Genomic DNA, 17,681 nt, shown 5'->3' with positions numbered 1-17,681 from the left:
TCAGGATGAAAACCCCAATATCCCTATCTAGGGTTCTAACCCTCAGACTATTATCAACTATTAAAGTGATCAATTCTAATAAAGAAAATATCAAATACGAACAAGGTAGAGATGAAGATAATTATATAAACGAACAATTATAAATCAATCCGCGTAACAAGGGTTCACATAGGGTTTGTGACCCTAACTACAATAAAAGAAAACTAGCCAAGCATAATCATGGCTAAAAATAATTCAATATTCCAAAGCATAAAATTAAGAAGAAAAGAGAAGAAGAAGAACTGTAGAAGAATCCTCCTGAGCTCTGTCGTCGGTCTCGTTCTGAAGAAATAGGTCTGAATCCCTAATTCTGTCAAAAGGATCCTATTTATAGGACTCTTTTCCTTCTTCCAAAAATACCCCCGAGATAACATGGTACTTCTATCCTGCAACCCGGCGCCAGTTGGCACCGGTTTGGCGCACGTTTGCGCCAACTTTCTGCCCAATGTATGCTGCAATTCCCGTGACTCGGCGCCAGTTGGCGCCATCCTTCTCATTTTGGGCGCCTAAGGGCGCCACTTCTCTTCTTGTTGGGCGCCTAATGGCGCCATTATTCTTCTTGTGGGCGCCTAGTGGCGCCATGGTTCTGGGAGGCGTGGTGGTGCTTCACTTTGGCGCCACTTCTCTTCAGTTGGCGCAAGGTGGCATGGTGGCGCTAGTTTGCGCCAACTAGCGCCAATTCTCTGGTATTTATAGTGTGATACATCCGTGCGTGTTGAGTCGCGTCAACAGGCTTTTTATAATTTGTAATTTTCACTCCTCTTTTTCCTGTAAAAACACAACCAAAAGGTGAATATTATTGACATAGAAAGAATCAATATAAATAGCAAATATGTATTTAAATTGCTCTCTTATGACCCAATTCTTATCAATTTTAACATGGAAAAACCACACTTGCCAGAGGCACATCAAATCATTCCCAGATTTAGACGTTGCTGTCCCCAGCAATGTACAAGACTCAATCCAAGAAACAATCAATTATTCCATCACAACATTACACAGACAATCAAGAGATCATTATGTTAAGCATGACTGAATCAATGCAAAGAACTCCTAACAATGCCTTCTATTCTCATGAACATGTCAGAATCTAGCTTGAACACCCCTCACCAAAATAATCATATAACGCTCAGCACTCAAGTGTTTAAGGGAGTAACAATCACTCAATCCATCATAGCAATAACATTACCATAAGCTTGATCATATTCTCAAGTTCCTAAAGATGAGGAACATTTAACACATGCATAATTGATCAAAAGGACTTCACAGGTTGTAACTTGGCCAGGCTTAAGGGTAGGAATTTATGTTTAGTAGCTCAAACAAAAATGAGATTGAAAAACTGGTATTATTTCATTTTTAACACATTCAACTCAATGATTTTTGCTCCACTCAGATTCCCACAGAATTTCGGGAATTAATTCCTATCAACCACTTTTTCTTTACATTCATCATTTTTCTTTTTCTTGCTTTTTCTTTTCTTTTTTTTTCTTTTTCTCCCTTTTTGTTTTAAGGGCTCAGATGAAATTTTACCTCCCCTAATTACTTGACCTTTGTGGAGCTTACCTCAATTTCTTTGTTTAATTTTTCAACACATCAGTAATTCAATCTCAATTAAGGTAAGTCACATGGATATAAGCTAAGCCATCAATAAGGAATTATGAACAAAAAGGCTCAGGCTCAAAGGGGTTAGCAATGGAAAAATTCATACAGGTGGTTATTTTTGGCCAATAGCTAACAAGAACAAAATGCCTTTATCATATCAACCAATGCATGCATCTCAGAGAAACAGAGCAAGTTCTAGAATGCTATAACAATGAGGTCTCTCAGAATAAAATAAGTGTTTGAGCACAAAACCTCACCAGCTATGATGTCAAGCTAGACTTCCAAAAGAAACATTAGGCATTATTAATCATTCAAACACAAAATTCAGACAAACGAGCAATCATGAAGTCTACTCATGCCCATACAATATCATGCCAGAAGTTCATACAAAACATGTTTCCTAGGATGAATCAGGCAAGTTAACTAGGGAAAGCATATCTAAACCTGGGACTTGCTCAGAAAACATGTTCAATTTTTTTTTTATATATATATATATCACATAAAATAACTATAAAAATTAACTAAGAAAATTAAAAGAGTTAGAATATCTCCCCTGATAGAAGAATTGCAGTTCTCAGGTGCAAGCCTGCCTACCATTCCCAGATTTAGAGAATTGCTGTCCTCAGCAATAATTAAACCACGAGAAAGAAGAAAAACCTACACAATAGAAAAAACAGTGGCATATAGAATAAACTATAATGCACACAGTAAAACATCAGAGAGAAATAAACCAAGACGAAAAAAAATAAAATAAAAATACAAAACTGAAAAATAAACTAATATACAAAATCTCCGTCAGCAACGATATATGATCAACCCTCCATGTCATCCCCCTCAGCAGCGTGAGATGATTCAGCAAATGGAGGATCTAGTGGTGCTGGATGCCTTGGTGTATGAGACCACCATTCCCAGATTTGTTCCAAACCATGAATCCATGTGAGGAACTCTTTGAAGCTTTGGTTTTTCCGAGAGATAGAGTCTCGGTGTCTCTTGTCAAATTTCAGCTCCTGGTGTCTCTTCCAACTCGTATCAAAGAGTTTCACCACTTCTTTTCTCAGTACCTTCTTCAGCATAGGATGACGCCTCCTTTTGGATTTCCTCCCAGGTTTGTCATCATCCTCATTGAGAATTTTGTTGGTATGGGAAAAAGGATCTTTATTTTTCAATTTAGTTTCCTCTTCCTTCAGTGCTTCAATCACCGCCTCCTTATTACCCAAGAAGACATTTTTTTGAGGTTGAGGAAGCTCCTTCAAATCCACCTTTATGACACCATCTTCCTTGGCATCATCCGCGACACTTTGTTTTTCCTTTACTTCAAGACTAAAACAATCATCTTTGTGAGAAGACTGTTTTAAAGAATCAAAGACGTTGATGGTAATGGTCTCATCATTCATCCTTAGCTCAAGCTTCCCGTTTTCAACATCAATCAGTGCCCGAGCAGTAGCCAAGAAAGGTCTACCCAGCAAAAGAGGCATCTCAGCTCCCCCTTCCATCTCCAACACTACAAAATCAGCAGGAAAGATGAACTTGTCTACCTTTACAAGAACATCTTCAATAATACCACTAGGCTTCCTGAAAGACTTATCAACAAGTTGAAGAGATGCCAAAGTGGGCTTTAACTCGGTGATCCCCAAGGATTTACAAACTGAAAGGGGCATCAAATTAATGCTAGCCCCAAGATCACATAATGCCCTGCCAATTTTTGTATCCCAAATTTCAATAGAAATTTTAAAACTCCCTGGATCACTGAGTTTGGGTGGGAACTTCTTCTATATGATGGCACTACACTCCTCAGTGAGTGTTATAGTTTGGTATTCCTGCAGCTTGTGTTTTTCTGATAACAAGTCCTTCATGAACTTGGCATAATTAGGCATGCAAGCCAAGGCTTCAGCAAATGGGAGATTGATATGAAGCTTTTTGAATATATCAAGGAACCTGACATATTTTTTCTTCTGAGCATCCTTCTTGAACCTTTCAGGATAGGGTGCCATGGCTCTCACATATTCGAGACTTAGCTCAAACTTCTTCTTTTCAACCGGCTTCTCCACTTCAGCAGGTTTTTCAATTTCTTTTTCTTTTGTGGGTTCACTTGCAGTATCTAGCTTCTTCTCAGCTTCCACATTTATGCTCTGCTTTTCTGGAGCAGCCATCACTTTGCCACTTCTAGTGGTGACAAACATACAATCCTCCTTTGGATTTGTGACTGTGTTACTAGGGAAATCACCTGGAGTTCTATCAGCAACTTGCTTGGCCAGCTGACCAATTTGATTCTCCAGATTTCTAATTGAAGCACTCATGTTTCTGGTATTAGCCCTAGTCTCTTCCATGAAAGCATTTGTATTTTTTGTATTGGCTCTAGTCTCCTCCATAAAATCATTGGAGTGTTGAGCCATTTGTCCAACTAATCTCTCCAAATCAGAAAGTTCCTTCTGTGGAATAAGAGGAGGTTGCAGAAAGTTGTTTGAGCTATAATCAAGACCACCTCCTTGACCTCTCCTCTGAAAATTACTTTTGCCAGGAGAACTCTGATTTCTTTAAAAATTTGTTGGGGCTTCTGCTCATACCAAACCCCATTCACTTGTAACTGCTGTGGATTATCACCCATTAGAGTGGGACACTCATTAGACTCATGAGCTTCCTTACAGTATTCACACACCGCAGAAGTTGATTGAACCTTGGACACTTGCATTTTCTCAAACTTCTCATTCAAGCTGTCAAACTTTTTGGACAACAGCTTTTGTTCAGCAAGCATAGCATCATTACTTTCCAGCTTCATTACTCATTTCCTTGCCTGAATTGGAAAGCTCTCATTCTCATTTCTTGCAAGTTTCTTGATTAAGTCAATGGCTTGCTCAGATGTACTCTGCCGAATAGAACCCACAGCTGCACTATTTATCACCAATCTTGTTTCAGGAGAGATGCCATTAAAGAAGATTGCTACCTTTCTGTCATCATCTCCCTCATAGTGCGGACACTTTCGGATAAGTTCCTGGAATCTCTTCCAGGCTGCTCACAGTGATTCTCCTTCAAAATGGCAGAAGTTTATGATCTCATTTACCAGCTGGTTGTACTTCTCCATAGAAAAGAATTCGGCAAAGAACTTTGTGGACAAGTCTTCCCATGTCATGATACTATTAGCTGGCTGCCTCTCTATCCATCTGAGAGCTTTTCCCTTAACAACAAAAGGGAATAATCGCAGCCTGATAGCATCGGCAGACACTCCATTGTGCTTGGTAGTGTCACAGATCATCAGAAATCGATCTATGAACTCATGAGGATCTTCCTCCTCAGCGCCCGAAAACTGAACCCTTTCCACCAAAGTAATCAGAGATGGCTTCAGCTCAAAATTGTTTGCCTCCACCGTCGGCCTGATTATACTTGAATTTGGCCTATTGCACACCGGAGTCAGAATGATGTCCAACAATCTTGGAGGTGGGTTGTTTGCATTGTTGTTACCCGCCATATATGGTAATTGTAGGTTGCCTTTCACAGATTTGAACCCCGAACCGTGAGCTCGGTTGGTTGCCCTTGGTCCCGGACCAAAAGGGATTGAGGCAAGTCTTTTGAAACCATGCATATGTACTTGTTGATTGCATGTGTTGGTGAATGGAAAATTAATTGGGAATGTCCTCTGTGTAGGCATTCTGTTTGTGTACCTAGCTCGGGAAATATATTGCATTGGAGCTGTGGGAGAGGATTGTACAGGTAACCTCGTGGTACTGGGGTTTGATCCCCTTGTGCGTTCCACCATGCCCGTTGAGGGTGATGGTAGGAAGTGTATGTAAATAATATAGGATAACATGTTCATGCATATTGTATGTGTGTTGGTACATAGGATGTACCGTGTCTCTGGCCAGTAGACTGTTTTCCTTCGGGCGTTACAGACTTCCACTAGATAGGTCTCCGTGAGGGAGTTCCAGTTGACCTGGGGTCGTGGTGTGTGATCCGGATAAGAGCACACTAGGAAGTCTCGGGTGGATATGGATGAAGGGTGTCTTGGTTTGATGTTTTGGGAACACGCCTTGGTTTGAAACCCATAGGCTTATATGCCGAGCTAATAGGCTGGACGTTGTGTGGTTTTGGCATTGACCATTCCAGCTTCGTCGTATTTTGTATCCCTATGCTCCCCTATTTCACTAAATCCCTTGCTTTATTCCGTTTTCAGATGTTATGTTATGTTATTTATATGCTTCGAAGTGAGCCATTGGGCAGAGTATTCTCCAGAACCTCTGGGTTACTGAGGTATATTCGTATATCTCACCCCGCTTTGGGGGCTTTATTTCAAGAGGTAGCAGTGGTGTTGGGGCGGCGGGCAAGAAGCCCGTATGATGTTTGGACGTAGGACTACCTATTTTGCATTTTGGTGGCCATTGGGCCTAGGCTAGACTTAGGTCATGAATAATGCATATGATTAGAATTATTGGTATCATTTTGTTCATGATGTATTTGTCTAAGTTTAGTCTTTGATTATCATGTTTATTTTGGAGCATTTATTATGTATAATTGAAGGAAAAATTGTAATACGTCATTTGGAGAAGTTGTAAATTTTATATGAAGACTTGATGTAATATGGAAGAATATGTATATGATGAAAGGGAAATAGGCCTATTCTAGGATTGATTTTTGTTTTATGTTGCAAGAAGCATGCAAATGAATATTGTGATTGAAATTGATTAACTTGAGAAAGTAAGCATAGACTATGTATTTTGAGCAAATTGGATATAAACTGTGAAGGGTTGTAAGAGCACCAAGGTATTGCTGGTCCTTGTGTGCCACCCAATGATTATTAGGTACAAATTGAGGTTTTAGAGCACTTTTGTAAATTTGGGAATTATCAGAAAATCAAAGGAAACTCTGACGAATTTTCTAGAAATTGGCAGAATTTAGGGGAACTTTAGGAGAGCATATCTCCCTCCACAGAGGTCTGATAGGGACATTCCTTACGCCGTTTTGAAGCTTGATATGTTCTCTATCTCATGTAAAATTTTGGATTTTTCCGGGTTAGGCGTCGTCCTGTAGAAGGCAGAGAACACGGACTGCTTATTTGGTTACTGCACATGTGGCAGATCTGGTGCGAGATTGGGAAAATTATTCCCGCTTCGTTTCTTGATAAAATTAGGTTTATGATATGTCAAATTGAAGCTTGGGGTGTCTAGTTCTTGTATAAAAATTTGAGAGGAATTGGTTGAGTGGATTTTCCAGAATAATTGATTGAGTGAAGGCTGTTTGGAGCCGTTTGGAGGTTGGCTGGCAGATTCGCTTGTCCAACTTCAAACGGCGATATCCGGAGCAAACGAGAACTTTATGAATCGTGTGATAGCTTCCTAGAAAGGTAATTAAGTGTAGAATAACATACTAAAATATGAGGAGCGTGCGTCATGCGGTTTGTCCGCAGAAAAATAAAGACCGAACCATGTTTGGATGGGTAGAAAACGTAAAAGTGAGATTTTAGCTAAGCGGGTTTATGGGAACCCCTTAGTGACTTGAGAGATGTAATTTATGTTATAAAAGTAGTTTAAATAATTATTCCGCAAAGAGTTTACAGTTACGGTCACAACTTTTATTATTACGCTTTTTATTGCTTTAAATGCTCGCATAATAAATGGAAAAAATTTACTCGGATTTTTATAAATGAATTGCTGTGATTGTAACTGCGCTTAATATCATAATTAATGTTAACAATACCGGTGTACAATGGGCTGTTACAATCCTCAATGATGCCATAAGCTTTCTTTGAAGAGCGGTCAGCCAATTGCACTATTGTTCTTGTGGGCTTCACGTCATTAATCCCCAGCTTCTTCATCATGGAGAGTGGCATGACATTGATGCTATCCAAGATCACATAAAACGTTGTCCACCTCCACTTTGCCTATAATGCTGAAGCTCCCTGGATCCTTGACTTTGGTGGGTAACTTCTTTTGGATGATAACATTACATTCATCTGTCAGATTTACCGTCTCACATTCTCGCAACTTACGCTTCCTTGATAACAGATCCTTCATGAACCTTGCATAGTTGGTCATGTTCTCTAGAGCTTCGGCAAAAGGAATATTGATTTGCAACCTCCTGAACATGTCTAGAAACTTTGAATACTGCTGCTTCTGAATCTCTTTCTTTAATCTCTGAGGATAAGGGATTCGAGCATCTGGGGAGAGATCTAAGGGCTTGTCTTGCCTTTTTAAAGCTTTCTTCTTCTCCCACTTAAATAATTTCCGTTCAAATTTTTCAGGATTGCTCTTGTCAACGTCAATAGTATCCTTTGCCTTTTCTTTATTCTCTTCTTCAACCGATGCCTCCGCATCTCTCTTCTTTTCTTCAGGCTGCTCCTCCATAGGCTGAATCACTGCCCCACTTCTTATGGTAATTGCATTGCAGTTCTCTATAGGATTAATGATAGTGTCTCCTGGGAAGGTACCCTTGGCTCTCTCAGCAAATTGCTTTGACAACTGGCCAATCTGGGTTTCCAGATTTCTTATGGAAGCTTCTTGATTCTGAAGTGCTAATCTGGTCTCTTGCATGAATTCTGATGTATCTTCCCTGAAAGCATTTGCACCTTGAATATAATCAGAAGTGGTCTTGGATAACTGTGCAAAAGCTTTCTCCCACTCAGAAGTGTTACTTTGTTGTGGGGGATGTGGTTGCACTGGAAGGGGATGATTGAGCTGATGGTTGGATTTGTAACTGAATCCTAGATGCTGATTCCAATTCTTCCACCCTTGACTGTAGTTATTTCCAAATTGGTTCATCCTCGGATCATTCTGGTTCTTCTGATTATACCAGAGTCCGTTTACTTCAACAATTTCAGGTGCTCTCATCAAATCACATTCTTCGGTAGCATGAGTACCTGCACATATACCACAAGTTACATGAGGATTATTAATAGAAGAAACTTGAGAATTAGAAAATTGCATTGTGAGAGCATCAAGTTGTGCTTGTTGTCTCTTGTTAATTTGTAATATTTGCTCGTTTTGGGCCAACAGTGCATCATAGCCGTCGAGCTTCATGATCCCCGCTCTCTTTTGAGTGACTGGAGCATTGTCGAACTCCTGACAAACTAAAGATTCCAGTAATTCCAACGCTTCCTCTGGAGTTTTTATTTTCAATAATCCCCCTGATGCAGCATTCACCAAGGTTCTTGTGTTAGACGTCATCCCTTGGAAGAAAATTCTCCCTTTTTCCCAGGCTTCAAAACCATGTGGTGGACATTTCCTTAGTAGTCATTTGAACCGTTCCCATGCCTCGTGCAAGGATTCACTTTCTTTTTGTTCAAAAGAAGTGATATCTGCTTTGAGCCTTGCCATCTTTGAAGCTGAGAAGAATATGGCCAAGAACTTGGTCGCCAAATCATCCCAGTTGGTGATGCTTCCTTGAGGCAGTGACTGCAACCACCCTTTTGCTTCAGTGAGCATGGGAAGAGTCTGAGCAAGATGGCATCACGTGAGACTCCATTCATCTTCAATGTATCACAATAGAGCAAGAAATTCTCTAGGTGACTGTAGGGGTCTTCTGTGCTTCCTCTAGCAAACTGCTCTTTTTGAATCAATTGTAGCGGCGCTGGCTTGAGCTCGAAGTTGTTAGCATCCACGGTTGGTCTAACAATGGTTTCCATCTGCGGAACTCGAGCTGAAGTCATATAATCCCCCAACGTTCTCGGAATAGGTGGGAGTTGATTGTTCTCTGCCATTATTTCCTCCTTTGGTTCCGTCAAACTTAATGCTTCTTTTGCTTCTCTTTCTTTTGCACTATTTCGGAGTTGTCTTTCTGTTTTTTCTATCTCGGGATCAAACTGCAAGATTTGTGGGTTAACAGTACCTCGCATAAACTAAGAATTAAAAGATGTGCAGAAAAACAGAAAAATGTAGAAACAGAAAACAGAAAATAAAAACAGAAACAGAATGCAAAAAAATTAATGAATGCAAAATATGCAGAAATTTTTTGCAGAAACTATTTTTTTTTTCAGAATTATTAAAGTGCACAAAATTAAAACGGCAAATCTAAACAGTTTTTAGTTACTTCTAATGTTGAAGGATCCAATCCCCGGCAACAGCGCCAAAAACTTGTTGCAACTTCGGCAAGTGTACCGGTAGTAGAAGTAATAAAGTTTACTGAGTACGAGATCGTTCCCACGAGGATTGGGTTTTCAAACACTAGTTCGCTAATCGCGGTTTAGTTGAACAATCAAGATTGAGATTAGGAGAGTTGAAATTGAAAACAACTAATAACATGTAAATAAAAATTCAGAATTAAAAAGAACAATTGAAAAGATGATTGATTGATTAAGAAATTAAAAACAAGCGTAGTTAGGGTTTCGACTTCCCCCAATCTGCTCTATATGCTATGTATTAAACTGTAAGAATGTGCTCTTAATATAATTCCAATCAATTCTTTCTAAGTTAATTAGAGCTCAATTCCTTGTTACCCTAAATCTATGTGATCTTGAAAGAACTCTAGTTCCCCGATTATTCCCTAAGAAAACATGCATTAAGATCAAGAATTCAAAGATTGCACAATTACCCTATGTCTATCCCTAGATCACAAGGATCGTGATAAATTTACCAAGTTAGGGTTCATGCACCAACATCCCTATTGTCATACAATTCCCCAAAATCAATCTATAAGGAGCAAACTCATAGAAAGCATTAAAGACAGATAAATTTATTCAAATATAAAAAGAAAAGAATTCGGAGACAATTTAATTCAAAGCATACGATTCAATTGGGTTCCATCTACCCCTAACTACATAAAAATCTAGTATAGCATACTAAATTGAAAAGCAATAAGAAAGAAAAGAGTCCCCCAAGCCTCCATTGGTGTGATGTTGACTTGGTTCCTCAGTGCTCCAATGCTCCGCAACAGGATTCCTCCTTGTTCTTCTTCAGACGCCTCTTCGTTGTTGAATGAATGCCCCTTCAATTGATCCCAAGGCCTTTTATTTATAGAGGAGAACATATCTTTTTAATTTTCTAAAGAATCTTATGAAATCTCAAATCATATCTTCAATTGGATGATTTTATAAATTGAATTTGAATTGCATCACAGCTAGACATTCAAATGTTGATAATCGCGTTCAAATGTTGATCAACGCATTTTTCCACTTTTACATGGCATTATAATGTTAGAGTTGACATTTAAACGCACTCCTTCTTTCATGCTAGCGCGTTCAAATGTTGAATAACATTTGAACGCACTCCTGGATGTCAATTTTCTTTCTGATAGGGCGTTTGATTGTTGTAATCAACATTTGAACGCGCTCCTGGATGAAAAGTTCCTTTTTGATAGCGCGTTCGAATGCTGGATTCAACATTTGAACGCACGTCCTTTCTTTTTCTTCACATTTGAACGCCCTTCTCAACATTAAAACGTGCTTAAACAGAAGCTTTTTCTTCATGTTTTAACACTTTAATGTTGATCTCTGACATTTGAATGTTCTCATCCAGAAACTTTCTTTATATTTGCTCAGTAGTTAGCACATTTTAACGTGTTAAATAACATTTGAACGTGCTTCATCACTGTAGATTTAACTTCTTGGATGAACATTGATCTTCCCATTCCAACTTCAATCTTTAAATCCATTCTTTCTCAAATTTGTATTAATTTTCCTTCAAAACCAATAAGAACAAGATATGTTAGATAGAAATCCAATTTCCATGATTTTTAATATAAAACCTAAGTATTCATGCTTTTGACTATATGATTCATGCAATATTAGCCCTATAAACATGATAAACTAAAGGTTTATCAATGGTATAATGTGTTGATATATATATGCGGATGTGATTAGGGTGTCCTATATAACACCTCACATTTCTAAAACATGTAATTATAAATTGAATGTGGATTAAAGGGTAGGATTAGTGAAAATCCTGAAATTAAGGCCAAAATACAAAGGAAGGGTAAAACGGTAATTAGCCAAACACGCAACCCTAGGAAAGAAAAATTGAGTAGGAAGTTTCATGATAAAAAGAACCCTAGAAATGGATTCAGAACGAAAAATTGAGTTGTTAGGCAAGTTTCAGAAAATTCAGTGAATAGTGTTTTACCGGGTAAAAATACTGCGGTACAGTTGCACCGTAAAGCGTGCCGATTGAATTTTGAGCTCTAGGTTTTGAATACAAGTTGTGAATGGTATATAGGACTAGGAAATATGATTTCTGATGAAAATTGATGGAAATTAGTAATTTTGGATAAGAGTGTCTACGACGCGCGTAACAACTTAAAACTGCATTTTCTCCGAACGACCGGAAAACTCCAGATTCATCTGATTAAGGGTAATTAAAGGACAATTGTTAATGTTAAAAATTAGAGTTTCTAAATAGGTTAGGAGATTATGGACGTTTATAGAATCGAAGGGAAATTCGAATTAGTTTGAGATCGCGTGAGGTGGCGGTGAGACCCACCTCACTTAAGTCACTTAAGCCACATGTCCCTATCACCATTCATCATCACCTTCTCTCATCCCTTCCATCAAGAACCCGCGGCCTTCCTCCCTCCCACCTCCATTTTTCTTCGAAATTTCATTCTCCTCTAAATCACTCAAAACTCAACCAAATCAAGCAAAGTTTGTCTTGAAATTTGTTGGAAATCACCTCCCAAACACATTGGTGGTAGCCTTGAGCCATGAAACCTACTAGATTTTGAGAAATCCCTCCCCCAAACCCGTGACCTAGGTGTGAAGATTTACACTCATGTAATTGTTTGATGCACCAATGGTTTAGTATGATGTGGAGGAGTCCTAGGCCAAGCTACTGAGTAAGTTTCATCACATTTTATTGGTTGGATTGGTTGATTTAATTCATGAGCCCTAGACTTTGTTTGTATGATTGATGTTGTTAGAGAGCTCAAATAAAAATTGTGTATTAGATAAATATGCCTTAGAATGATGTGTTGGAGCCATAAAGCAATAAAAATTACTGGTCAAAATTTATGATAACTTAGTGGAAATTTTGGATGATGCCATGAACTTGTGAAATTTGATTGGTTTTAGGATTGTGCAATTGAGTTGTGGTATGGTTGTATGAGTTAATAATAGGATTGTATGAGGTGTGGAGTAGTTGAATTGGATTGAACAATCTTTGGTGTATGCCTATGTGCAATTCGACCATAATGAGTAAAATGAGGACATAATGTTGTTAAATTGTATGGTTGATATGTTGTGTTGTTAAATGGTGATTAGAAGCGTTGTCTGATGATTGGATGTGTTGAAAATCAAAGGAAAATGTGATTGGTTGTGTAGAAATGGAAATTGAACCTAGAGTGAAATTAATGGCAAAATGAGGTCGTGATGATGTTGAATGCAAATTGGCACCTAAAATGACATTGGGGTAGCCTTAGGATGCTTAAGAAAAATGAAAAGAAAATTTAGAAAAATAAATTATGTTTTAACACATGAATGGCCGAACCTCACTTGTGGGTGGACAAAAAATTGTCATTTTGTGACTTTGATGGATTCACCATATATTAATGATCCGTATATGATCAATGTAGTTTGCCTCCCGCGGATTTAAACCTTGAACCGTGAGCTCGGTTGGTTGTCCTTGGTCTCGGACCAAAAGGGATTGAGGTAAGTCTATTGGAACCATGCATATGTATTGGATGAATTGCATGTGTTGGTGAATGGAAAATTAATTGGGAAAGTCCTATGTGTAGGCATTCTGTTTGTGTACCTAGCTCGGGAAATATACTACATTGGAGCTGTGGGAGAGGATTATACAGGTAATCCCTTGGTAGTGGGGTTTGATCCCCTTGTGTGTTCCACCATGCCCGTTGAGGGTGATAGTAGGAAATGTATGTAAATAATATAGGATAACATGTTCATGCATATTGTATGTGTGTTGGTACATAGGATGCACCATGTCTCTGGCCAGTAGACTGTTTGCCTTCGGGCGTTACGGACTTCCACTGGATAGGTCTCCGTGAGGGAGTTCCAGTTGACCTGGGGTCGTGGTGTGTGATCCGATTAGGAGCACACTAGGAAGTCTCGGGTGGATATGGATGGAGGGTTCCTTGGTTGATATTCTGGGAACACGCCTTGGTTTGAAACCTGTAGGCTTATATGCCGAGCCAATAGGCTGGATGTTGCGTGGTTTTGACATCGACCATTCCAGCTTCGTCGTATTTTGTATCCCTATGCTCCCCTATTTCACTAAATCCCTTCTTTATCCCGTTTTCAGATGTTATGTTGTATTATTTATATGCATCGAAGTGAGCCATTGGCGGAGTATTCTCCAGAACCTCTGGGTTATTGAGATATATTCGTATATCTCACCCCACTTTGAGGACTTTATTTCAGGAGGTAGCAGTGGTGTTGGGACGGCGGGCAAGAAGCCCGTAGGCTGAGCTGGAGGATTTCTATGTATTTTGCATTTTGGTGGCCATTGGGCCTAGGATAGACTTAAGGCATGAACATTGTGTATGGATTTAGGATGATGTATATTGTCATATTTGTTCATGCCATCTTTTGCCTAAGTCTAGTTGCATATCTATTATGTTTCATTTTGAGGTTACTTCATTATGTTGTATTTGGAGAATTGTAATTTGTAATATGTCGTTTGGAGGAATTGTGAATTGTATATGAAGAATTGATGTAATATGAGAAAAGGGCAATAGGCCTATTCTAGGATTGATTTATGTTTTATGTTGCAAGAAGCATGCAAATGAATATTGTGATTGAAATTGATTAACTTGAGAAAGTAAGCATGAATTGAGCATATTGATTAAATTGGATATGACCTGTGAAGGGTTGTAAGAGCACCAAGGCATTGCTGGTCATTGTGTGCAAACCAATGATTATTAGGTACAAATTGAGGTTAGAGAACACTTTTGCAAATTTGGGATTTATTGGAAAAATAAAGGAGACTCTGGCGAAATTTCTATAAAATGAATAGGCCAAAATTTTCACCCCTATATGATAGAATTGGACCCCTTGGCCTGCATGGAAGTTATAGATATTTATTTTACCTTTCCAACAAGACCAAATTTGTTTCAATAGGATTAGCATAGCTCAAGTTATGGGTAAAATACCAAGATAGGTTTAATCTTCCCTATTTTAGTGCCTTCCTTCAGAGCTGTGGCGCTGTTGGCGCTATTAGCGCCACCCATCAGTAGGAGGCAGTGACCATGGCGCTATGGGCACCAATCGGACGCTGTGGGCGCCATCCTCACTGCCTCTGGCGCAATAGTGGCGCTGTAAGCGCGGGGTCTGGCGCTGTAAGCGCGGGGGTCCTGTGGAATCAGCATCTTTTTTCTTAGAAAATTCATATCTTGGGCTACGGTGCTCCAAACGAAGCGTGATTTGAACCCACGCGATGCTAACAAATAAATCTATAACATATTAAGAAGTGAGGAACATTGGTGAGGTATAAAATCCTTCGTGTAAATAAAAAAGTGAAGGCATTCAGTTTGAAACATGGATAAAGTGAGATTTTAGGCTAAGTGGATTTATGGGAACCCTTAGTGTCTTAAGAGTGGTAATAGATGATATATAAGAGTATTAAAATAATTATTCCGCAAAGAGTATTACAGTTATGGTCACAACTTTTGATTATTACGCTTTATTATTGTTTTAAAATGTTCGCGTAATAAACGGAAAAAGTTTACTCGCATTTTTATAAATGAAATGCTGTGATTGTAACTGCGCTTAATATCATAATTAATGTTAACAATACCGGTGTACAACGGGCTGTTACATTTTATGGTATCAGAGCAGTTTTGCTAGGGAACTCTGATTTTGTATGATTGTGTTAGGTGCTGTATAGTTGTATGTAGACTCTTATCGATGATTGCATATGTGATTCCTTAGTGTGGGTCTGATCAACCCTTTCCTTTGTGTTACATGTGTGGTCATCATAAGAAGCCTGCATGGCAACCCTGGAGCACCGAATGTAAGTTTTTAGCTTGATGTTGTGGCTATAGTGTTGACTGCTCCATGGACAGAGATGGCGGTAAGTAAAATATGAATATTAAGAGACTTAAGGAAAACAAACTTAGATGTTTTGTCTGACATTTTAGATTAAATTTACAAAGTTTTATCATAAGTAAAAATTGTAAACAAACCTATTTTATGTACAGTTTTATCATAGGTGGAAATTTGTGGTATTCTGAATAGTAAACATAATTGAGATGGGTTTATAGCCTGAAGGTAGTATTAGTAAACCTCCTATATATATGTGTAGGGTTAGTAAAATAATTATGTACAGGTGGACTTGGTGAATTGACTTCATTAAGGTGAGTGACTTGGAACCTGAGGAATTACTGGAAAATGGGAACAAGTATGCTTAGGTATGAGCTTGAATATTTTGATGTTTTATTAGAAGTTATAGGTCCCTAATAGATGGAGTACACTTGAATAAATTGAGATGGTTAATGTCGAGAAATAAATGGAATATTTGATGTCTAATCTTAAGGGATTTGACCACTTGAAATTATTATGCTAGTGAAGTGTTAATTTGAGATATACTGAAACATGGGATTTAAATCCATAAGGAGGCAGTGTTGATTAAATATAGGTGAGATGAATTAATTATGTATTATGTGTATAAGGAAGAAGTTGGGAGAATAGCCATGGATGGCATAAGATAAATGTACAATGAAGGCACGATTGTAGGTAATGGATGTCGATTCAAATTGGCAGACTTGTCAGTGATAAAATGGATAGGGTGGTTGAATTGTATAATCATATGTAAGATAGTAATGAGAGTTGTGAAGAAATTATGATCTAGTGGTCTATGTATATATACTACTAAAAGTAGTGTGCTTGCGAAATAATTTGACAATTGATATGGATTTATGAGAAGATAATATGATGTGATATAGTATTTATACATATAATTATGGTCTCCTGGTAGTGGGGACGAGACTTTCCCTGTAGCAATACACTGTGTGGATTGCCAAGTAGTGTTGACCAAAGAGTAGAACTATAGTTAAAAGATACCCTTGGATGGACCCATTAGATCTTATGTCTAGGAACATACTAGGCCTACAGGCCATTGAATAGGCTGATATGCCATTGGATAAACTTAAATGACAGAGGATATAGTATTGAGTATAGGTTTACGTGAGCCGTAGCAGGCAATGTATTAGAACGGTGGCAGGATTTTGTGAGCTATTGCTTTACAACAACAAGTTGAAAAGGTATATTAGTGAATGAGCTAATGTAGAATTTAATGTGGGACTATATGATTAGTGTATGAGCTAATGTGCAATAGAGTGTGAAATTACGTGGTTAGTAAAAGAGCTAATGTGTAATGTAAAAATGGAAATGATAAGATTAGCTAATAAGCTGATGTATACTGATGTATAATTGTTAGTGCAAGGACTGACGTGTAATTGTCAGTGCAAGGACTGATGTACAATTATCAGTGCAAGGACTGATGTAAAATTTTCAGTGCAAGGGCTGATTTACAATTATTAGTGCAAGGACTGAGATGTAATTAGTTCTCCGTGATTAGACAGTTGTGCTTAGAAAATCCCTGTGTGATGGGAATTATTTGTGGGAAATATGATACATTATATTAAGAGATGTGGGATGTGTACATAACATTGAGAAAGATTCCGGATTCATGGAATAGAGATTACGTTATGAACCATGTCACGTGACTAATCAAAATAAAAGAGTAAACTATCTGTGAGAAGAATAATCAAGGAAGAAATAATGGACTATACGTATATGTGATATGACTATTATACTACTACTACCATGATTATGGGGGTAGCCCCATGTGGATATACAAAACAATTTTTGCCGTTATATACGGATATGATACAGACACCAAATGGACTGGGTCCATGTGTGATCTGGAGTGTACTGGGTACACGTTTGCTGTTATATATACAGATATGTTATAAATATGAATTCCTCTGTGCACTGGGTGCATGTTATACGACTTGATTGTATGGATATCTCTGTGCAGCTTATATGCCCGGAGTATATGGCTATCTCTGTGCGGATTATATTCCCGGAGGCTATTATTATCTTATATGAGGAATATGATACAAGGGAGTATCCTGCGTCGATGTGACTGCTAGTACAGATGAGATGCCTT

The 17,681-nt window shown here is 38.4% G+C and overlaps 1 protein-coding gene and 1 non-coding gene across 2 annotated transcripts; one reads left to right on the top strand and one right to left on the bottom strand.

Moving 5' to 3' along the window:
• Positions 1-7,469: 7,469 nt before the first annotated feature.
• On the bottom strand, positions 7,470-8,792 carry LOC133296613 (uncharacterized). The gene has a single exon (XM_061495634.1). The coding sequence runs from the start codon at positions 8,790-8,792 to the stop codon at positions 7,470-7,472; it is 1,323 nt and encodes a 440-aa protein (XP_061351618.1).
• Positions 8,793-8,829: 37 nt separating this feature from the next.
• Positions 8,830-8,936, top strand: LOC133296614 (small nucleolar RNA R71). The gene has a single exon (XR_009749532.1). It is a non-coding gene; the product is annotated as a small nucleolar RNA R71 (small nucleolar RNA).
• Positions 8,937-17,681: the final 8,745 nt, after the last annotated feature.

This window comes from Gastrolobium bilobum, unplaced genomic scaffold (genome assembly GCF_033153095.1).
Source record: "Gastrolobium bilobum isolate Gb01-03AN ecotype WA unplaced genomic scaffold, APGP_CSIRO_Gbil_v1 utg66480, whole genome shotgun sequence".
Lineage (NCBI taxonomy): Eukaryota > Viridiplantae > Streptophyta > Magnoliopsida > Fabales > Fabaceae > Gastrolobium > Gastrolobium bilobum.
Note: the sequence above shows the minus strand (reverse complement) of the source record. Positions and strands in the feature narration are given on the sequence as shown.